This window comes from Bos indicus, chromosome 17 (genome assembly GCF_029378745.1).
Source record: "Bos indicus isolate NIAB-ARS_2022 breed Sahiwal x Tharparkar chromosome 17, NIAB-ARS_B.indTharparkar_mat_pri_1.0, whole genome shotgun sequence".
In the NCBI taxonomy this organism is placed as follows: domain Eukaryota; kingdom Metazoa; phylum Chordata; class Mammalia; order Artiodactyla; family Bovidae; genus Bos; species Bos indicus.
Genome location: NC_091776.1, coordinates 61018382 through 61041764, shown reverse-complemented (window position 1 = coordinate 61041764; position 23383 = coordinate 61018382). Strand labels below are relative to the sequence as shown.

Sequence of the window (23383 nt, the reverse complement as noted above, 5' to 3'; positions counted from 1 at the left end):
AGGATCTCCTTTTCTCTCCTGTCTTTCATCATTTAAGGAAGCTGGTATGTATGTGTGTGTGTGTGTGTTGGCAGAGGATGGGAGTGAGGATTGAACCCAAGACTTAGACTTCCCAAACCTTGGCCACAGGATAAATTGCATCTCTCCAACGTGGATGAACCTCCGTCCATAGTTCATCAGGCACTCTATCTATCAGATCTAGTCCCATGGGGATGGATCAAGACCATCCCCATGGAAAAGAAATGCAAAAAAGCAAAATGGCTGTGTGGGGAGGCTGTGAAAAGAAGAGAAGCAAAAAGCAAAGGAGAAAAGGAAAGATATAAGCATCTGAATGCAGAGTTCCAAAGAATAGCAAGAAGAGATAAGAAAGCCTTCCTCAGCAATCAATGCAAAGAAATAGAGGAAAACAACAGAATGGGAAAGACTAGAGATCTCTTCAAGAAAATTAGAGATACCAAGGGAACATTTCATGCAAAGGTAGGCTCTATGAAGGACAGAAATGGTATGGACCTAACAGAAGCAGAAGATATTAAGAAGAGGTGGCAAGAATACACAGAAGAACTGTACAAAAAGATCTTCATGACCAAGATAATCACGATGGTGTGATCACTCACCTAGAGCCAGACATCCTGGAATGTGAAGTCAAGTGGGCCTTAGAAAGCATACGAATAAAGCTAGTGGAGGTGACAGAATTCCAGCTGAGCTATTTCAAATCCTGAAAGATGATGCTGTGAAAGTGCTGCACTCAATATGTCAGCACATTTGGAAAACTCAGCAGTGGCCACAGGACTGGAAAAGGTCAGTTTTCATTCCAATCCCAAAGAAAGGCAATGCCAAAGAATGCTCAAACTACCACACAATTGCACTCATCTCACATGCTAGTAAAGTAATGCTCAAAATTCTCCAAGCCAGGCTTCAGCAATACGTGAACCGTGAACTTCCTGATGTTCAAGCTGGTTTTAGAAAAGGCAGAGGAACCAGAAATCAAATTGCCAACATCCGCTGGATCATGGAAAAAGCAAGAGAGTTCCCGAAAAACATCTATTTCTGCTTTATGGACTATGCCAAAGCCTTTGACTGTGTGGATCACAATAAACTGTGGAATATTCTGAAAGAGATGGGAATACCAGAGCACCTGACCTGACTCTTGAGAAACCTGTATGCAGGTCAGGAAGCAACAGTTCGAACTGGACATGAAACAACAGACTGGTTCCAAATAGGAAAAGGAGTACTTCAAGGCTGTATATTGTCACCCTGCTTATTTAACTTATATGCAGAGTACATCATGAGAAACGCTGGGCTGGAAGAAGCACAAGCTGGAGTCAAGATTGCCGGGAGAAATATCAATAACCTCAGATATGCAGATGACACCACCCTTATGGCAGAAAGTGAAGAGGAACTAAAAAGCCTCTTGATGAAAGTGAAAGAGGAGAGTGAAAAAGTTGGCTTAAAGCTCAACATTCAGAAAACTAAGCTCATGGCATCTGGGCCCATCACTTCATGCAAAATAGATGGGGAAACAGTGGAAACAGTGTCAGACTTTATTTTTTGGGGCTCCAAAATCACTGCAGATGGTGACTGCAGCCATGAAATTAAAAGACGCTTACTCCTTTGAAGGAAAGTTATGACCAACCTAGATAGCATATTCAAAAGCAGAGACATTACTTTGCCAACAAAGGTCCATCTAGTCAAGGCTATGGTTTTTCCAGTGGTCATGTATGGATGTGAGAGTTGGACTGTGAAGAAAGCTGAGTGCCGAAGAACTGATGCTTTTGAACTGTGGTGTTGGAGAAGACTCTTGAGAGTCCCTTGGACTGCAAGGAGATCCAACCAGTCCATTCTAAAGGAGATCAGTCCTCTGTGTTCTTTGGAAGGAGTGATGCTAAAGCTGAAACTCCAGTACTTTGGCCACCTCATGCGAAGAGTTGACTCATTGGAAAAGACTCTGATGCTGGGAGGGACTGGGGGCAGGAGAAGGGGACCACAGAGGATGAGATGGCTGGATGGCATCACCGACTTGATGGACATGTTTGAGTGAACTCCAGGAGTTGGTGATGGACAGGGAGGCCTGGTGTGCTGCAATTCATGGGGTCACAAAGAGTTGGACACAACTGAGTGACTGAACTGAACTGAACGTGGATGAAATGCCACTATGAGCCCATTTCATGGTAGGCATACTGAGGCTCAGAGAGGTGATACAGTGACCAGCCAGCCAGTCTCCCGGAGCCCAGGGCCCTTGTTCTGTTTTACCCTTATCCCACTCCTAGGTGACCTCTGCTCCCAACCCTCGTGACACACCAACACTCAGAGCTAGAGCCCATGGGGAATCAGCCTCAAGTCCTGATCATAGCCCCAGAGATCACATCCCCCCTGGACTCTGGTTTCTGGAGCCACTCTCTGAGATCTTAATGGGGCTACCCCAGGGTTATTCAAGAGTGGGCCTCTCCCGGAAGCCTGGTGCTCCCGGAGTTACGAGCATGCCAAGGGCAAGTCTACACTCTGTGTCTATGTGTGTGTGATCTCTAGTCTCAAAATGAAAAGGAAAAAAATAAAAAATCTGGAAAGAAACATATCAACTCGTTTACTTGAGATTCTGGGGGATTATCTTTTCTTTCTTCTGCTTATCTGCATTTTCTAGATTTTCCACCACGAGCAAGTAGCATTTGTCTGATAAATACAAATGTGCTATAAGGAAAGAAAAGAAAAAGTCAGGTCATCTTGAATTATTCTTGTGATGTCCGCATGAAAGAAGGAGCGATGAGGAGGGCTCTTAACATGTGTCCATTCCGTGGTGGTTCACTCCCCACCAGCTCCCAGTCCCCCTCCTTTTCCTGCTGGTGCTAAAATGGGTAAGCCCCTCCCCACCCTAAGCTTGGGAGAAAAGACGTCCAAATGCAGGACCCTCTTCCATCTATTTTCTCTCATCTGTTTTTCTCATCCTACAGTGTTTGAGCTGCAAATGAATGAAGTCATAGAAAGGACTCCCTCTAGTCCCCACTTTTGAAAGTAGGAAAACTGAGGCAGAGAGAGGGAGGGACTTGTCTTTAGGGAGTAGCCTCAGACCCATTAAATCTCAAGAACTCCCTTCCACCATGCTGATCTACCGAAGGACCCAAGCAGGCACTGCGTTAAGAACTGCAGGACGAACAGCCTTGTTCTCCCTGCGGGCATTTCTGTCCTAACACAGTCTTGCAGCACTGGCCCTACCAGCCTGCTTTTGTTTTTTTTGTCCGCACCACTAGGCATGTGGGATCTTAGTTCTCTGACCAGGGATCGAACCTACGACCCCTGCAATGGAGATGTGGAGTCTTAACCACTGGACTGCCTGGCAAGTCCCAACCTACTTTTTGTTTGTTTGGTTTTACCCGGAGGAGTAATGAGTGAAGCTCGAATTGCCCTGGTGATAAACAAGTCACACACCCATTCAGTCATCAAATATTTTGAAGGCCTACTATGTGCCAGGCTGGCTTGTGTTAGATCAGGGTATTACATAAAACTGGGGGAGATACTATTGGTGCATCATATCTGTCAAAAAAAAAAAAAAAATGGCAGGCATCTTTCTTACCTGTTAGTTGCCAAAAGAACCCCTCCCATCACCCTGCTAGATGAGAGGTCTTTGCATCCATCAAGTCTGGTTTATGTCAGAAACAAGAACCAGAATAGTTCCATTAATTCAGAGTGACTGAAGACAGAGGCAAAAAGGAAAAAAAAAGAAAAAGAAAAAAGAAAACCACACAGCATGGAGGGAAAAAAGAATTTTTTATTAATCTTTCTTTTTTAAAAAGTTGATTTTTTTTGTGGGTTTTTTTTTTGCCTTTTTTTTTTTTAGGTAAACCTCTTTCTGGCTCCCCTCCCCCACTCTGCCCACCCTCCTCTTAAAAATATAAAAATGTCCAACCCCAGATAACTAGTGTACAATAAATAAACAGTAAACACAAAAACATACTTTATTTGTTTCTTCTTTATACAAAATAAGGAAACTAGAAGCGTTCAACTTCCAAAAAAGTATAATACTGTACATCCTGACCGCCCAGCCTCCAAGGACCTGGGCACGGAGGGTGGTCTGTGGGCCAGAGCCCAGAAATCTTGGCGCCTTGCCCAAGCGGGAGGGCAGGATGGGCAAGTGTTTGAATCTGGCCTGGACCCCCGGGCTCAAAGTAAATGTCAAAGGAAAGAAGAGGTGGGGGTCTGGCCCTGGGCTGGCCATGTCCGGACCGCTCCCATCTCTTCCTAGAAAAGCTGACCGTGATCATCGAGGTTGACCACCAGGGGGCGCGAACGCGCAGGTGGAGCTGTCTTCCAGTGACCCCCCCCCCCCCACCCCTACTCGCCCCCCATTCAAACATGTTTCTCACTCTCTCCATCTCTCTGCTGGCTCTCTCTCCATCTTCTAACTCATTCTGCTCCCTTTCCTCACTCCCTTCAATCTCTCTTTTTCTTATCTTTTTTTTTTTTTTTGTAAGACGGGAAAGCAGAGTGAGAAATACGATTACAAAATGCCAGTCGGATTCCAGGGAGGGGGGAAAAAAGAAATCGTCTCCATCCCTTGGCGTCAGCCCTCTCTTGGTCCAAAGAGGTGGTGTGTCGGTTGGGGGAGAGGTCGGGGGAAGCCTAGAGCGTGCTTGAAATCTCTTGACCCTCCGGAGTTAACACTTTGGTCCCAAGAAATCGCTCGCAGCTGCCGGGAGACGCTGGCAGGGGGTTCCCGGAGAGGCCTCGGTGGGAGGATGGAGATGGGGGGCGGGGGGCGGTCCTCCTCCTTCGCGCCCAGCCGAGCAGCAGCTGCCGGTTGAGTTCGGACTCTCGAGAGAGCGAGCTGTGTCCACGTTGGGCATTTTGGTTTAGGGAGGCTGCGTCCGGGCTGAGGTTGGCGGGGTGGGGGCGGCGGGAGCCGGCCGGGCGGGTCCCCGGGGCCAAGCGCGGGGGAGCGGCCCGGCCCGGTGGCCTTACCATACGGCGGCCTCGTTGAGCTCAGGGTTGGGGTGCGACAGGGGTCCGCTGTAGCCGCTGGTGCCGCTCATGGGGAAGGGGGGGCTGGGGCCGCCGCTGAACACCTCGCCCGGCATGGGGTGCAGCGAGCCGGGCAGGCCTGGCTCCGGGCTCGGCGTGTCCGGGTGCGAGATCATGTCGGTGAACCTGGGGTTGTCGGCGGCGTGCGGGCCAGCGATCGGCGGCTCCAGTGCGCCCAGCGGCGTCGCGCCGGGCCCCGAGGCCGCCAGGAAGCTCGAATCGGCCGGGGACTGCGCCTGCGACGGCGGGCCGTGCGCAAAGAAGTCATAGTTGCCTCCGGGCGCGTAGTAGTCTCCTTGGTAGTCTGCGGAGGGGACAGGGCGGCAGAGGGGAGAGTGAGAGATGGGGAGGTCGCTGAAGAAGGACTCAAGGGGCCTGAGGGAGGAGATCCGGGGGAGGGGACCCAGGGAGACCAAGGGCAGAGAGGTGCAGATGCGGCTGGGGCTGGCGGGACAGGACGTTCATGGGGACCATGCGACACAGACTCGAGGTTAGAGAAAGACCCGTGGAGAGGCAGGCCAGAGGAGCGGAGGGCCAGACTCGGAGTTCGTGCTGGGGAGACAGACAACCAGTGAGACGCAAAGGCTACAGTCTCAGGAGCTGGGAGAGACTCAGGGACGATGAAGGACACACACCTTTCAACATCAGAGGTTCCCTGACACAGAGACGGAGAGGAGACAGAGGTCACGGGGGAAGCTCAAGAGACAGAGGATTCCAGACAGTGCCTTAGAGCTGGCGAGAGATACACAGAGAGCGCGAGGCACTGGACAACTGCCAAATAAAGAGACAGGGAGAGATCGGTAGGACCGCACGCAAGTAGACAGCCCAGACTCAGAGTCCGAGGGGAGGCAAGAAAAGAGACTCAGTCACTGAACCCAAGGCTGAGATAGACACCCGGGGTTATTCGAGTAAAACAGAGATAGTTCAGGAGCCGGAAAGGGAAAGCTGAGGCGGCTGTGTGTTTAGAGATGCAGAAAAAATCTGGGGAGAGACCCAGGAACAAGATGGAAGGTGGGGAGAGACAGAGGCGTCCAGAGACGCGCGAGATGAGTCAGACAGAGGGCCAGGGACACGGGGGCTGAGAGACCCAGGAGCTGAGAGACCCGGGCGAGGAGCAGGGCAGGGAGGCAGAGATTGCGGAAAGAGACCTGAAGGTGAAATGGTTGCGATCGGGCGGCGACCCAACCTGGGAGAAGCGCAGCCGGAGTGCAGTAGCGCTGGCGAGTTCGGCCCCGGCCGCCGAAACCTGGCCGCGGACCATGCCAGGCGGCCTCAGAGCCCTCTCCTTCCCTTCGCCGAGCCCCCATCGTCTATTCCGGTGAATGTGGGGCTCCGATCGGTTGCCCCGGCCTCACCTGGCCAGGAATGGAGAAAGCTCAGCCCCAGAGATTTGGGGAGGTGGGGGACGATAAGAGCACTCGCCGGGCCACGTCTAGAGATCCGTGCGCCTTGGGGTAAAAGCTGTGTCCTCCGGGGTGGGGTTGCCAGGACTCCCAAAGTTTTGGGGCATTGGGGACATTCAGCCCTTTTACTAATCTGGTGATAGCTCTTGGCTCTCTCGGCGGAAAAATGCACAAATTCGAATATTGCCCACAAATTCGGGGAGCGCAGTGGCTCCAGATTACACTCCCGCCCATTCTCGACAAAGGGTTTCTAAGTCAATTCCGCGACCTCCTCCTAAAGCCCCCTTCCCTAAGCCCTTCCGAACAGAGGACAGAGCCTCTTTCCCTCCCCCTCGGGTCGCCCCATGAAAGAGTGGGGCGTGGGACCCCACGAAAGGAGCATCCTTGACAATAACCCGCTTTGGGCGGAGGGAAAACCAGCGCGTCCGGAAGCCGAGGTCTCTTCAGCAAACCCACGCCTCCTGTTTAGGGCCGGGGTGTGTCGCCGGGGCTACTGCTGGACTCCCCCTGTCGCCCTCTTCCCTCCCCAAACCCTCCTTGACATCAGTCCAAATGGGGAGTGTCTGGAGGCGGGATTGGAGACGGTTTAGGCAACAGCCAAAACGGTCGCCAATTATTTTTTAAAAACCACTCATTCCATTCTCCCCGTAAGTGAAGAGAAAGGTTGGAAGCGGCGAATTTGGGGCCCCTAAGGGACGGCGATGGGGGACGGCCACGGTCCGGAGCGAGCCGGCTAGCCAGCGAGGGCCTCGGCCCCCGCGCGGAGCGCGCCGCCTCCGCCCATATGGCGGCCGGGCCGGAGGTAATTGGAACAAACGCCGTCTGAAAAGGGCACAAAAGCCGCAGCTGGGGCTTTGTCCCCGCTCCCACGGGGAGCCGCCGGCCCCGCCGCCCGGCCCCTTTCTCGCCCGCTGCCGGCCGCCGCCACCGGGATCTCCCAGCGCGGATTAGGCGGGGCTGCCTCCCTGGGGCTGGGGGGTCTGCTGCCGTCCCCCCACCCATTCCGGGGAAAGAGGGGCCCCGCGTGTCCAGGCCCCACCCTATCCAGCAGACACGGGGGTAGAAGAGGCGGTCGGATTGGTGGGAGGCACGCTGGTCCTGGGGGAAACCTTGGTTAATTACCCAGGCGGGGAAAAATTCCGGACTGGTACCGCCCCGCCAACCTCCCTGCGCCGGGCGGAGATTTTGCGCGCACGGAGGCAAAGATAGGTGGAGAGAGTCGGTGAGTAGACGCCCCAGGACAAGTCCACTAGGCCGACTCCCTTTGGCGTCTGTACCTGCCCTGCCATCTCAGTCTCTTCCCTAAAAGCACATCACCATTTTTCAGCCACAGTTTCTGAGGACCCTGGCCGGGCCAGAAGAGCTAACCTGCCAGGCCTGTGGATAAAACAAAGCTGGTAGAGGGTGCTCCTATTTTCCTTCCTGGATCTGCCTGGGCACCGGGATCCTGGCCCTCTCCATCCACACTGCCACTCAGCTGACTTCTCTAAAAGAAGTCACCTCTCACCAATCTGGGTTACTAGGGCCACCCCCTTCCCCCGACTGGGTGCAGCAGAGATCCCTCTCAGGCAAAGGCATTCCTGGGGGCTCCCCAAATTCAGAGGCTCAGCAGGAGGGATGCCTTCCTTGAGCCCACAAGTCTGGGATGCACAGTACGGGTGAGTCAGTCCAATAGTGTCCCCGGAGCAACTGGGTCTCAACAAAATACTAGGTGAGGGAGTCAGGAGAGGTCACCCAGGAGACTGAAGTGAACGCAGAGGGGAGAAGGGAGGACAGAAGAGAGAAGGAGAAAGGGAAGAGGTGACTAAGAAGAGAGTGGACCCAGGCCTGAGCCTGCTAACAGGAACAGAGGAATTCTCCTGGGCCATGCTGGGCTCCTTGCCTCCTGCAGCCTTAACAGAGAGTGGATAACTGGGTTGGCTCAATTCTTGCTTCCCCCCACCCCACCCCACCCCAAGTCCTGATGAACCCTGGTGTTCTTGCAGCTGGTGGGTGGGCCAGAGTCCTAGTCCAGCAAAACCTGCCCAACTGCCAGGCATCTGGGCTAAACGGTCCAGATGCTGTGTGCACGGTCCCCGAGGTCGGAAAAGGAGATGCTGTCTTGAAAGATAGCAAGGGGGTGACCCCAGGGGACCCCTGACCCCTCCATCCCTACTGTTGGTGCTGCCTTCCAGGGCCTGCTTTCCTGCTGGTGCCAAAATACGCCAGGCCAGCCTGTGGGCCAGGGCGGCAGAAGGTTGTGTTTCAGGCTGGGGTGGGTACACGCTGAGTGCTTGACCTGGAGAGTGTCAGAGTGTCTGTCAGTATACCCAGGGGGTGGGGTATACCTGTGTTGGTTGTGGGTGATCATGTGCCTAGACGCGGGTCTCCAAGGTCTCTGAACTCGTGTGCGTCCTGCGTGGGTGAGTGTGTCACTGCTTGTCTCACATGTTTATCTGTGGGTATCAAGGCATGGGTGAGTGAACGCTTGTGTCTGATTTTCTGTCCAGAAAGTATCTGAGCGTGGGTCTGCCCCTGTTGATTCGTGTCTCTTAAGGTGTGTTCATGATTGTGTATGTTTTTCGTGGGTAGAAAGGAGGAGGGGGTCCCCTGGGCACCCCAGATCGCAGGGATCCAGGCCTGCACTCTCAACCAGCACTGACCTAGGTGTGAGGCACCACGTCCAAGGCGGGGTGCTTACCTCCGTAGTAGGTATACGGAGTGGACCCCAACATCTCCGACTCGTCCAAGCGACCGCCCAGCGGACGCATGCGCCTCGGACTCCGGAAGAAGGCGTGTCTCCGGGCACCCAGGGCGCTCAGCTGTTTCATCCGGCGTTCTTTGGACCGTCGGTTCTGGAACCACACCTGGGATAGAGGAGGGGGCCGTGAGCTCTGACCTGGGTCCCCTTCTTTCCCTGCCCGGGCCGCCCCTGCTGGGTCCTAGCGCCTCCTTCGCACCAAGAATGCCGAGCCGGAGGGCCGGGCCGGATTAGACCAGAGGGGTGGAGGGGGGCCTCGGCGAACCAGCCAAGGGTGAAGGATTTTGCGGACCCGTGGGGCGACTCATAAAAAGCTGGGCTTCCTGGTCCTTGGCCCGTCCGCAGTGTGACGGCTTTATAAAGGCCTCCCGCCCAGCAAGGCGCTGGTCTCGGCCCCTCGCCTCCCCAAGCCGGGCTCTGGCCGTTTTTCTGTCTGCCCGCGCGTCGGGCGCCCGGAGGGAGCACGCGGAGAACAAACAGCGCCTCTTCCTCTGCTCAGAGGATAGGAGGAAGGGAAAGGTCCCCGTACTCCAGCGAGGCTTAAAATCTTCCTTGAAAGGGGTGAGGGGCGGGAATCAGTGAGGTGAAGTGACCCGCCCAAGATGGCACCGCTGGAAGACAGCAGGGCCAGGCTGGATCTTCCGGCTAGGAGTGTGACCAGCGGGCCCCGACCCCCGGCGCACCGCCTGCCCCTGCGCCGAACTCGGCGCGTTCTTAGCCAGGGAGGCTGGGTGCGAGGCTCCTCCGAGCTTCCCTGCTCGCGGACGCAGCGGCGCTGGGGAGGGGTGGCCCGGGCCGGGCCGCACCTGGATGACGCGCATGTTGAGGCCGGTCTCCTGCGCCAGCTGCTCGCGGATGTGGCGCGTGGGCTTGGGCGTGGCGGCGAAGGCGGCCTTGAGCGTCTCCAGCTGCTTGGCTTTGATGGTGGTGCGCGGGCCGCGCCGCTTGGTGCCCGAGTTCTGCTCCTCGTTCTCGTTGTTGGCCGTCTCCTTGTCCGACGACGTCGAGTTGTCAGTCTCCTTGGGATCGTCCTGGAGTGGATCCTGGAGGTCCGGGGACAAACTGCGGTCCGTACAGGACGACACTGCGGGCGGACGGAGCGGGAAGTGAACAGGACGTCAGCGGCAGCCCGAAACCTCTCTAGTCGGGTAGAGGGTTCTCGGCGGCCCGGGCCACCACCAACCGCGGCGGGTTTCCCACCCCAAACCTGTCGCAGCCCCTCCCTCAGGGGCCCGACGCCTGCCCACTCCCTCCAGGCGGGGCCGGGCCTTCCGAGGGGCCCTTCTCAAGCCCTCCCAGCACTTCCCAGCCAGCGCTTGAGAAAGGGGGAGGCGCGCTCTCGGGAGAGGGGACGCGAGGAGGGTCCTGACGCCCTCCTGGCCTGGGATCTTCTTTACCCACCTCTCCTTCCTGCAGACCCCCAATTACTATCCTCACTATGCAGCTAGAAACTAGCAGGAGCTGAAAAGACTCGGAAAGGGGAAACTGCGCGGCTCCAAATTGGAGGAGGAGGACCGCTTGTACAAGAATTGGAGGAGGGCAGGGGAAGAGCAGGCGCGGGAAGTATCCTAAGAGGCTCGCTGCCAACGCTGCCCCTCTTCACCAGCCCCCCACGGCCCCTCCGTGTGCCTTGACCTCTGAGTGGAGAGCTCTGAACCCGGGCACCACCTCCAGGCAGGGGGCAAAGTGGGGAGGGCGCTGGGGCCTGGGCCGGGGAGGGACGAGGGCCTCCTACCCGAGTTGAGGCTGCCCTCCTTGAGGCTAGAGGAGCTCAGGTAGTCGTCCTTGCACACGAACTTGTTCTCGTCGATGACGTAGAGCTCCTCGCCCGTGGACAGCTGCTTGTTGCAGACCATGCAGGTGAAGCAGTTGAGGTGGAAGACTTTGCTGCGGGCCTTGCGAACCAGGTCGCTCGGTGAGATGCCTTGTGCACAGCCCGCACACTTGGTGCCAAAGCGCCTGCAGACGGACACGGCCTGTCACCTGAGGCCAGCCCAGTGTCCCATCCTCCCCAAGCCCTGACCTCCTCCTGTCCCGCCCTAGCTTCTGAGAAGCCTGCATTTCCATGTCTGTCAACGGGAGATCTCTGTTCTGTCCTGTCCTCCCTGGCCGGAAATGCCAGACAGGAGACAAAACACCCTGGACTGTGCCTCGGTGGTTGGGTTCATTTGAACTCTGCTGGGCTTCTGGCAATGGGTGCAGCCTTCAGCCGAGGAGAAAGCCCAGAGCACCCCAAGTCGTGCTCTTCCTCCTCCCCCACTCCTACCAGATCCTCCCTGGGATGCTCCAGGCAAACTCTGCTCTGGAGGTCAGGGAGGATTTTAAAGCCAGGCAGGCTGGGTTGGGACCACTTCTTGGCTTTGCCTTCTGGATCCTAAACAGTCTGCTAAGATCCAGGTGGGGTCAATCAGCCTGGCTGGTGGGTCCTAGCAATGGAGCACGGAGGGGGACCCTCTCCTGAGCTGAACCTAAGCAGGAAGGAGAGAGCCTCTACTGATTCCCAGCACTGTAGACTTTCCAGGCCCTGCTCTGGGCCCCACTGGAGCTGGTCAGGGGCCTGCGGGCTCTGGAAGGCAGGGACTGGGCCTCCAGGTCCCCAGATCCCAGGCCCTGGCAGGTAGGGGAGGAGGATATGTGATCAGAAAGCAGTCCTAAACCTGCATGGCCAGAACTCGGGATCTCTCCAATGCCTCCTTTTCTGTGTTCCCTGTCTAAATCCTCTTCTTTCTTCTAGGAGCGCTGGGAGTCGGCGGCCTCCCCTGAAATGGATGATGCAGACCAGCACAGGGAGGGGTGAGGAGAAGGGGGAGCAGTGAGGTGCCGGGGGAGAGAGGGCAAGGGCCCAGGACTCTGGGGCCCCACGTCTGCTCACACCCACGTCTCTAAACAGGGTGAATTTGGGTGACGTTGATGTAGTGAGGGCATTAGAAGCCATAAGTCACTTTTGGCCTTATCCGGCAGCATAATTGGCCATATGCACCTTATCAAAAATCATTAGGTGCTTTGCAAGCACCACCACATTAGGGGCCTTGGGCCTCTGGGGCCGGGGAGTTTACACGTGTAAAGGCGCGACTGACATTTTCTCCTATTCAAATTCCCCAGTGCCAGCCACCGGGGCGGTGAGCAGCCTTTCTGCACAGCGTTAATCATGCCCCCCTCTTCCCTCTGCGCCTGGAATTCGCACTCACAAAGCTGACTCTGGGCACCCGTGGGGAAGCGGGCCAGGCCCAGCGGCCAAAACCCCACAGCCTTCCAGGCCAACCCTCAACATTTCTCAGCTAGGAAACAGAGACTTAGAAAAGTGATCTCTGTGATCTGCCTGAGGGCCCGAGGGGGCAGCAAGGGTAGGCCCTGCAGGTCCTGATTCCAGCTTCATTTCGTTTGTACTTTCAACAGAAGAGAAAATGTTTAAGGAGTTTGAGGCCAGTGGGGGGTGGATGCGGATGGGGGGATTGAGGAGAAGATTCCCTTCCCATCACCAGAGGAGACCTTTCTGGCTGAGCCCCCTCTGGGGCTGGGAAGTTTCTGTTTGTCCAGAAAGGCCCGGGGAACCCTACCTGCCCAGAGCCCAGCCTCTGGACAGCCCACACTCTGCCTGGTGGGTGAAGCCCTCAGCTGTCCCTAACTTCGCCAAAATCCTTAGTCTCTCAGAACCCGGCTGAAAGCTTCCACCCTGGGGTGGTGCCGGCTAGGAAGGGGCAGAGACGAGTGTGGAGCAAGTTAGTCAGGCTTCCTCTCCCTGCCCCACCGCTGATCCAAGCCGGCCTGGAAAAGCCAGCTAGAAGCAGCCAGCCGCGTTCTTCTCACTCCGCCTGGGTTCCGGCCCTTGCTGGACCGAGGACAGCAAGAGCTTGCTGGGTGAGCCGGCTCCCCACTGAAGCTGGTGAGACCGGGAGGGTGGGGTGGGTCTCTTCCGTTCCCCGGTGCCCCAACGGAGCGCGCGCGGGGCGGGCGCTCGGGCAGCAAGCAGGGGCAGCACGGGCCACTTACCTGAAGAAGTCATTTTTGCAGTAGAGCTTGCCCTCGCGTGAGAAGCACTTCTCCGAGAGGTTGGTCTTACACTCGCAGCACTGAACGCATTTGATATGCCACGCGCGGTCCAGCACGTTCAGCAGAAAGCGATCGAGGATGGGCCGCTCGCAGCCGGCACAGTGCACCATCATAGCCCTGCGCCCCGGCGGCTCGGGCCGCCTCGACCTCCCTTTGGGCCCCCGGCCCTCGGGCCCCCGGCCCCGCCGCTGTTCTTTGCCTCTCCTCTTGGCCGCCGCCGGGCGAGTCCGGTCCGAACCAAGACTCAGCCGGTCAAGTCCTCGGGTGATTCCTGGGCCTGGCGCTAGGCTGCCCGCGGTGGGGTGGGGACTGGTGGCGTTCACAGTCTCATGCCCCGGGCCGCGCGCCTCAATATATCTTGGGTGGCTGCTGGCCTCGGCTCTGCCGAGCGGCTTTCCCCGGTGGCGGAGGCGCCGGCACTTTCCCCCACTTTCAAGCGGTCCCGATCCTCATCTTTGTCTGGCCGCCGCCTAATTCGCGCATCCTTATTCAGATTTGGTGACGTGGCGAGGCACGTAGGGGGCCCAGCGGCCAATGGGCTCGCGGTGGCCATGGCAACCTCTTAAATTTATAGCATATCTAAATTGGCTACAGCGTTGCGGTCCGGACAGAGCAAAAAAAACAAGGCATCAGTATTGTTGAGTATTAGCTTGTACCTGGTTCGGAGGCAAAGTAAGTATTTACCTTCCAGTTTGGGGCTAGGGGCTGGGGGGCCGCGCGATCTGAGAACTGCCTCTGTCTTCTCTCGCCTGACACATATTTGGGGGGGCAGGGTTCCAAGGCCTAGTGGGGAGGTGGGGAACCTCTGCCCCCTTCTCCATCCACGGAACTTGCAGAAGTTGCTCAAGGCGAGGATCGCGCGCTCTGTCTGCCTCCTCTTCCCCAGCCCAGCCCGCCGTTTTGGACTCCCCCACCCGCGCGCCCCTAGGGTCAGCGCCCTGGAGCTTCGGCAGAGAGGTTCCCGGGACTCCCGGGAGGCGTCCCCGGTTTCCTTTGTCATACAAGGGGACTGGGGACGAGCTCGGCCTTTCTCATGGAAAGAGAGAGAGAAAGACCGAACAGGCCCAGGCCCAGGTTGGGGGGCATGTTCTCTGGCCCGCTCCGAGACCCTGCGCTGGCCACGGGACTCGGGGGCGATGTGGGAAGTAGGGTATCCAGGGCCCACCAGTCTTCCCGAAGCCAGCTCAGAAGTGGCGTTCACCGCGTCTCCGCTCTCCTCGCGGCACCTTCCGGATCCCGGGTCAGCCAGTCGGCGCCGCGGTGAGTGGGTAGCGCGGCCGAGGCGGCACGCTGGAAGATTGCGCGGGCGCTGTTTGCACGCGCTGGGCGTCCCGGCTGTGTGTGCAGGTTGGAGTCTTCATAGAACACAGGCCGTTCCACGGGGCTCCGAGCGTGTTGGGGGGAGGGTGTTCACAGGTGTATGTGGAGGAGGACTGTGACTCTGGTGGGGGAGGGAAAAAAACATGCCTCTTTCCCAAAGTGCCAACCCAGCCACTGAACTGGATGCTCTAAGTTAGGGAGGCCAGGCAAGCTAGGTGGGGGTTTTCCCTTCCCACTTCAGAAAAGAGGGCCGATGGGGTCTGCAGGGCTTGGGCCCACAAGCTGGGAACCAGATGAGTGTATAGTTGTGTGTGTGTGTGTGTGTGCACGCGCGCGTGCTCTTGCATGTGTACATGCCAAAGCTTAGGTGTGGATATGCGTTTGGGGGCATTTGTTGAGTTTGTTAATATACATTTGCTGTTTGAGAACCTTGTTTTTGCCTCTCTTTATATTACTCAGGAATCAATTATATGAATATATTTTGGCATGTGTATCTTTTGTGTTTGTACCTGTGCATAGCGCTGCTATTATCTGTGTATATTAGTGTGCGTGCTTTTGTTTGTGTTGGTTAGTGTGTACATATATATGTATATATGTGCATATTTGCAGCCATGTGAATGTGATAGTATTTGCTTATGTGCGTGTGCATCTGTGTAAGATTGCTTGTGTAGGTGTGTGCTAACATGGATGTGAGAGTGGACTTTGAAGAAGCTGAATCGTGTGCAGGTGAGTGTGCGTGTATGTGACTGAGCTGGGTTGGGCGCATTCGTGGTGTGGAATTTTGTGGATATGTGTTTGTGGGTCAGTCCTTGTGTGTGTAGTTCTGCAGATAGCAGTACTTTTGTTTATGTGACTCCTGTGGTGTCCCCCCCCCCGCCCAGGGAGGGGTATGTTTGTGTGTGTACTTTATTGCGCTTGCCTTTGTGGATTTGAAAGGGGGCAGGATTTGTGGATGCCTGACTTGGGGCAGTTGGTGGAAGCTCCGGGGTGTTCACTTTTCCTGGGTTTCTGTCCAGACCTCTAGCTTCCCCTCACAGGCCACAGTCTCTATGGGAAGTGATCTGGCTCCGCACAGGAATTGACAGGTGCTGGTCACTGAGGTGGGGTGCTGGCCCCCAAGCTGGACTTCTGAAGGGGAGTCCCCAAACTGGGCCACTTCTGCTGTTACTCTGTCCTCCAGCGGGCCGAGCCAGGAACAGGTGTGGCTGATTGGAGCTGGGACCAGCCAGGAACAAGGAGGCCGGATCTTGCTGGGTCTCTCAGGCCAGGCTGGGAGAGCTCCAGGAACCCCACATGAAATCACAGTTTCTGGCAGTGCCTGGCCCTGCCCTCCTGGGCTACGAGGGGTCATTGAGCTGAGACAGGGCAGGGACAGAGTGAAACAAGCACCGGAGAGAAAAGAGGCACTTGGGCTCCAAGTGGAGGCGAATCGCGATCCCTCCTTGGTCTTTGTCTCCCCCTCCCCTGAGTTCTCTTCACATCGTTTCCTTTCTGTCTCTCTCTCTTATGAGCCTCTGTTCTTTTTCGGTTTCCTTTTCCCTCCGTTCCCCCATCACTTTCTTTCTCGGTTTCTCTAGATTTTTATTTCCCTGGCTCTGGCTTGCTGCTGGCATTCCGATCTGGTATCCGACTCAAAGCTGCGATGAAAGATTCTCTTTGTGCACCCTGCAGATTTTGGGGTGTGTGTTTGGATCTCCCACACAGTAATTAAAAGCCCCTGTCTAGATGATATCTTTCCCCTTGCTCTGGACTAGGTGCGCTGAGCCGTCTCCCCCCATCCTGAGTGGGTACCTGAAAAGCCAAGTCTTTCCACCCCAGCTCTGCCCACCCTGCCAGCTGCTGGGTGCCTGTGTACCAGGCTCCAACTAGAATAAGTCCACCTGCCCTCACCTCCTTTATGTACTTAAATGCCAACGCACAGTCAGACCCCAGCCGCTAAGGTGCAACACCAGGGAGATAGGAGGAACATGCCCCATCCCGCCGCCCTGGATGTGGTGAGTCACTCCAGGGATGGATGCCCGGTGGCTGAAGATAAAGCTTCACTTCCAGAAGCCCCAGCCTGGCCTTCTACCTTCTGTAGCTGAGTTTACCCATCGTGTCCAGGTCACAGCCTCTTGGAATTACCCTGGGACCCTGAGCACAGCCCACACTCAGTCCAAAACCGCCTCACTCCAGCCCAGTGGCAGCGGCATCCTGCTTGGCCCTCCACCTTCCAGGGCGCACAGCTTCCGAAAAAAAAAAAACACGCCAGCAGACCAACTATTAGACGAATTATCCCGCCCTAACAGCGCTAACAGATGGCGACCAGGCAGCGAAATCCCCTCCTATATGTAACTAATAAACTGCTTGTGTCTTAACAGGGTAATGCATGGAGACGCAATGTCACTTATACAAGATGTTGATGGAATTTACTATATAAAAATCTTCCTCCTAGAGTAAAGAGTATCAACATTACAACTCGACAGACGGCGGCGGGATAAGTAAAACAGACAAAAGACAAACAAGATAGTAATCTGTTTCCAATCACTTAAGCCCTGTAGAGTTAGTAATATGCGGTTTGCATATTCCCCCTTGAGTTCGGTAATTAATTACCGGCGAGGAGGCGCACATCCACCCGGGGTGGGCGTTTCGAGGTGCGCTGAGCTGGGATTGCGGGGAGGCGCCTTTCCCGACTTTTCCAGCCTAGGACATGGGGCAGCGGCCGGACTGGGGACTCTTCTGAGCGTTTGGAACCGACCTTCCCTCAGGTTGTAGAACACTTCCCTGCTCCTCACCGGAAACTCTCCATCCTGGGGAGATTCTGCAGCCAAGCAGAAACGGGGCTTTTCTGGCAACCAGAGCATCTCCCTTCGCTCATCTGAGGACAACCGCTTGCTTTGAATGGACTGAAGTGGCCTGCTTTCTCGGGGACCGCGCGCTCTGGGGGAACCCGGGAAGGGCGTCCCTCGTCGTCTTCTCCCCGCGGTCTCTGGGGCGGCCCAGCCTGTCCTCTCCCGACTTCCATCATTACCGCCCCCCACCCAACACGCACACTCCACCCCCACCCCCCCACCCCGAGCCAGCGCGGCTTTAACATTAAACAAACGCAGCGAGCGCCTCAGAGCTGCGCTCTCGGCCGGGTCTGCGCGGCGGCGGCGTTACAAATTGTAAATTTAAATTGCTCGCCGGATTCATTACCTCCCCTCTTTGATTTCAGCCAGCCGTGAAAAATTATACTGGTGTACCACTGAGAAACTGTTTTGCCGCAAAGAGCCCGCGCCTAATCACTGGCTTTCTCCCTCCGACAAAAGTGTAATTATTTTGTTTGGGGTGTAAATATAGGCCGCGCTGCGCACACACACTCAGCGTCCCGCCGCGCCGCCGCTCACTGCCCGCCGCCGCGAGGAATCGGCCCCCGAGTAAGAGCGGGCGTGGAGGCTGGGCCCTGCCGCCCGGAGCCTGGAGAAGAGCGGCCGGTTTGGCGCTCCTCCGGGAAGACCCAGAGAGCCGAATCGGCAGGTCCAGTCGCCAGCCCCTGCCCTCTAGAGTTCGGGTTTGCCGGATGATCCCCGGAACATGTGCGCCCAGGCTGGCTTGGGTGGACGTCCACCGGGTGCTTGGAGTGGGTCAGGCACCCTGCCCGGATGCTTAGGCCTCGGCATCCGGGCAGGGATACAGAAGGGATGGTGGGAGGATGGGAGTGAGGTGGCCGGGGTTGAGCTTTCTAGGGTCCCCATGGGGGCGGCCAGCTGGGGGCAGCCCCAAGTCCAGGCTGGGAGAGTGTTGGGGTCTGGGCGTCCCCAAGAGGGCAGAGAATAGGCTGAACCCTGGAAAGCAGGGGTGACAAAGCCGGTGTGTCCCCTCGCTCTCCTCTGTGGACGGCTTGGTTTCCAGAACATCTCTGCGGGGGGCAGGGCCTTCCTGTCAGTTGAATCCTGCGCTGCTTAATTAACGGTCTCGTTAACTGGGCTGGCTCGACCTGGAACGTTTAATCAAAAAGGCAGGGAATTCCTCCCCTCCCTTCCTTCCTTCTTCCTTCCACTCCTCCATCTCTTTCTTCTTTCCTCTTCTTTCCTTCATCTATTTATTCACCAGTGATAAAACTTCTCCCCTCCTTAAACACCCTCTCCTAGCACTGGGGTGCGAGGCTGCTGAATCCCCAGTCCAAATAGTGAGTCCCCAGTCCAATATGTGGGGAGGGACCTGTGGGACGTGGGCAGTGGCAGGAGTTGGGGACCACTGTTGAGTCTGGTGGCCTTGGGACAGGACTGGAGCCAGAGACCCGTGGTCAGATTTCTGGGGGCAGGCTGGTGGAAGTGTGCTGAGGAGCCCTGCAAGCCACCACCTGGAGGGCATCTCTGGGAGGTTGGAGGGCAGTGGCTGATTGCACTTGGCCGATCCAGAAAATCCAGCTGCAAAGTGTGTGCATGCTGGCCAGCTTAGAGACCCAGCTGGTTGGGGCCAGGGTAGGGTGGAGCCTGGCGTCCTCGCTCTCTTTCCAGCCATCCATCCCCTCCTGGAATGCATCTCTCAGAGGCCCAGCCATCAGGCTACCCAGCCGGGCCTACTGGTTACAGCACCCTCTTTGGCGCCGGCTGCAGGGGGAGGGTGCAGACTGGAGCTAATCCCTGTGGGCCAGAGGGCAGCCTGGGGGACAGAAGGAATGGTGCAAGCCAGTCCTCCAACTTGTGGGAGCAGTGCTGACCCTTTGTTCAGAGAGGGAAAACCCCACGCTTTGTGCAAGGCTAGAGGCTGCTTCGCTGGGTTAGGCTCAAATCCCAGGTTGCCAGGCTGACCGAGTGTTCAAGCTGAGTGCCGTTGGCACCGTCCTCTTCCTTCCCTTGGCGGTTTAGCCTGGAGGGCCGCCTCAACCTCCTCCACGTGCAATGTCCAACAGCAGGCAGTGCTGGGGCGCGTGGAGTCGTGGTCACGGACTTTCTGGCCCCACTGAGGCATCCGACCGTGGAGGCTATACGCTGGGCTCCCCGAGCTGTTTCTGAGAAGATGCTTGCAATCCATTTCATCTCTGGAACCCAAAAGGAGAGCGCTAACCTCCAAATGGAGGATCCCGAAGACTTTCTAATTATCCTCCCTCGGACTAGCTAGTCTGAATTTGAGTCTGTATCTTGCTTCCCCTTTCTTTTATCTTGGTCTTTTTCGTGGTCTCGATAGCATCTCTCTCTCTCTCCCCCCTCCTTCTCCTCCTTTCCCCATTCTCTCCCACCTCCTCTCCCCGCCTCTCCATATCCCACCTCCTTTTTGTTAGCCTAATATGGGTTCCTTTAGAATTCATCCGACTTTGGCAGCCCGCGCGCGCTGTTTGTGTGTATGAGTGTGTGCGCGCGGGCGCGGGCGCGCGCGCGTGTGTATTTCTCAGCTGCTAATGATTGTGTGTTGATAGAGCAATGCAGTGGCCTCATTAGCCTTTGTTTAGAAGGTGTTAAAAGGGAAATCTGCATCGGAAAGCCGCGGTTTACACTGCAGCCTGGATGAACCAGGAGCCGGAGCCGGCTGGGGGGTGGGGGTGGGGCCGCCCACCGCCGGCCCCGGGGAGGCGGGGAGGGGCCCAGGGAAGGCGACCCCCAGCACCTTCCTCCCAAGGCGAGTATGTTTACCCTGCTGCGCGCCCCTCTGTTCCTCCGGGACCACAGCGGGAATCGCTCTTTCTCTAAAAGTCCTTTGAGCTGCCCAGCAGTGCACGGTGGCTTTTCTCCTCCAGGTTTCTTGGGGGAAGAGGAGGGGAAGGGCAGAATACTGCACTGAAAAAAAAAAAAAAAAAAAAAAAAATTCCAAGGTTTTTTTTGGCGGGGGAAGGAGGGGGCCAGGGAGGGGTCTTATTTTGGAGGCGAACACCAATCAGTCGGCGGCGGCAGGGCTGGGCTTCGGGCCTCAGTTTGTTTTGTGGAGATATCCGTGCGCCCTGGACGCAGGTGTGGGGGTTCCAGGCTTTCAAAAGTCCGGGAGAGTCCTCTTGCTTTCCTCCCAACAAATTCGCCTGCGGCCGGAGGAAGAGTATTCCTTGCGTGGTTAGGCTCATTCCTAAACTTCTCGTGTCTACCCCTACCCTAGGGCTCCACTTGGGAAACGAATTCCGTGAGAATAAATCGTAGCTCGGCTGGCCGATTTCTCTGAAGGTCGGCGGAAGCACCTAACTTTATTGACCATGGGCTTGTGTGTGTGTGTACGTAGAATTTGGAGAATGACCATCACACGCTTGGCATTTCCCACTCCCTCGGGGAAGCAAGGTTTTAGGCAGAGGAGAACGTGAGAGAAAATTCTTTTTATCCTGGATTCTACGAAAAGACCCAGAAAAAAAAAAAATATATATATATATATATGTATATATATATATAGAGAGAGAGAGAGAGAGAGAGAGTCGCTTCTGTGGGTGAAGTTTATTGAACTCGGAGTAAGACGGCTTTCCTGGCAAAAAGCGGGTGGGGGAAACGCTGCAGAATTCGAGCGGCGAAATGTGTAATCTCTGATCATAATTCATTACTTTTGCCGGGCCTGGGTGAAGCAACCCTTTCTCGTCTTTCTGGCTCCTCTCTCTTTCGTTTTTTCTCTCCGCTGGATTTGATGCTTCAGGTCTTGGAGCGAAGCTCAGAAGGTCTGGGTGTCCTTGCGCGTCCACAGCCCCGTATACCCAATGGCAAAGCGTTAGACATCGCCTTCCCCCGCTCTTTGGTCGAAGGCTAGGCTAGGCGTCGCCTGGGGACAGATCGTGAGCGGCTAGGGCCTGGGGCAATGACAGCGAAACGAATTCCAAACCTAATCTGGACTCGCCACGGAGACGTCCCCGGCCCCCAACACTATGTAGCCAAAAACAAGGTTCCGCGTGAAGCCAAGTGAAAGTCGACCTCCGTAATGCAGTGGGATGGGATCAGGGCCGAGTTCGGAAGATGCGGGGAGAGGATGGAGAAACCTCTACCTGTCTGCTCTGGTCTCCCTTTCTCTTTCTTCCCAAAGCAGGTTTGGCGGAGAAGGCAGCTGGTGCGCCCCCGGTCGCTGCCTGGCTACGCGCGGGCGCGGGAGTTTGGACCAAGACAAAGACGGGAGCTGTCCGCGGTGCTGAACCTGCCGCGCCGCCGCGAGGGCAAATGGGCTCCTGTAAGCTGCCCTCTCCTCCTTTACTCCCTCTTTCTATCTCCCCTTCTCTCTGTGATTCTTGCCCTCCCCTGCGTTTATTTCCCTCTTTTGTCTTTCCGTAGAATACGCGTTCTGCACGCAGGTGTATGTGTATATCAAAGAACAAAACAATTGATTAAAAATGGTGTCTTCTCTTTTCTTCCCAAATAAATGATGCAAGAAAGGTTTATTTAAAATGTACTCTCAAACAAATACAAACAGCTATTCCGACCCCCAAAGAATGGAAATGCGTGCTTAAAACAATAGAAATAAGCACAAACAAATGTTACGAATCTGTTCTTTGATTTATTCTGAAGAAGAGGTAAGGGGTTTAGAAATTTTAATGCCAGGAATATCTTGGCATCTTAACTTCTTGGGTGGGAAAATATAACAGCTCGGAGGATTGGTGGCCAAATATGAAGGTGAACAGGCTAAGGAGCTTGTCTATGAGTCAATAGATGGCTTATGAAGGTGAAAGTGATGGACATTAAGTTGCCTTAACCCTTGAGAGATTTGCAAGCATAACAGTCTTCTGGATTATTAACAGGGAAATGAATCCTTTTGAAACTTTGGGTGTAAAAGTGTTAATATGGTGCTTCATTTTCTAAACGTGCAGAGTGTTGTCTAGACGTCTGGCATGGTGTATAACCAAGCACCGATTCCTCTGCTCAAATTTGTATGCAACATTTGTCTAACGAAGTTTGTGCAGGGGAGAAAAAAATCACATATTTCCTCCTGGGGGGTACACCCATTTTAGTGCACACGGATCTGTACACAATCCTTCTGGCATCTAATAGATACACTACCTCCCAGAGAGCCCAGATGCCCTGGGGCCACCTCTTCATTTGATCTTCTCAGCACCCTCCAAACCTCCCCACCACAGGGGTGTCAGCTAAGCCCAGTTGTTAGCACCACCAATACATATGGGGAGGGGTTCTTGAGAATTCAATGGGATAGGTTGGCTCTGGCTTCCCACCTGGACACTCTAGAGCTTAATTACCCCATAAAGGCAGAGGAACTAGAATTCTCAAATCAGTGTGATTTGTAATAAAAGGTTGTATTTTGGGGTTGGGGTAATGTCACCCCAGTTCTTCCAGGGTCTGGAGGAACTGTTATCTTCTCACCAAAACACTCAGCAATCTTTCATTAAGGCCAATGCACTATACCTTTCAACCTCTTGAAATGCAGCAGCTCATTGTGCCAGGAGAGAAATCCTGAGCTAGAATGGGTGAAGGAGAGGAAAAAAAAAAAAGCCACTTATTGAATGACCATCATATACACTTGATTCCTTGATCTTCATTGCAACTCTGAAAAGTAGTAGATATTTATCATGGCATCATTTTACAGTTGAGGAAATAGAGACTCACAGATGTTCATTGAGTCGCTTATGGTTACATAGTCGAGGCCTGTGATTTTAACCCAGATCTCATTAGTTATGGAGTCTGTGCTTGCTCAAGGGGGCCACAACTGATGGTTATATGGGGGGTATTCCAGAGGTCACTGTGTTAAATTTCTTTAGTACAATAGCTTTGGATTCCCAGGCCATTATGGCCTGTGGTCTGGGTTTGTAAGTTGGTTTAAGCCCTAAATGTGAAAGCAAGAAATTAGAGTGAAGAAGAAACAGGACTCTCCCTTCATTTGGGTTGGATGGATATTTCACAAAATAAGACCAGTTTCTGTTAAAAAGGGTCCTGGACCATCTCCTAAGCCCACACCTAAGAGTCAGTTCTTGAATCCCCCTTTCTCTCCTGCC

General features: G+C 55.3%; 1 protein-coding gene across 1 annotated transcript; it reads right to left on the bottom strand.

Annotated features, from left to right (window-relative positions):
- Positions 1 to 4352: 4352 nt before the first annotated feature.
- LHX5 (LIM homeobox 5) lies at positions 4353 to 13331 on the bottom strand. The gene is made up of 5 exons (XM_019977050.2): positions 13144 to 13331; positions 10889 to 11112; positions 9960 to 10237; positions 9094 to 9259; positions 4353 to 5314 (listed from the first exon to the last, which is right to left on the bottom strand). Exons 1-5 carry the CDS (start codon positions 13314 to 13316, stop codon positions 4947 to 4949), a joined length of 1209 nt encoding a protein of 402 aa, XP_019832609.2. The 5' UTR covers positions 13317 to 13331; the 3' UTR covers positions 4353 to 4946.
- Between the last annotated feature and the right edge of the window lie 10052 nt (positions 13332 to 23383).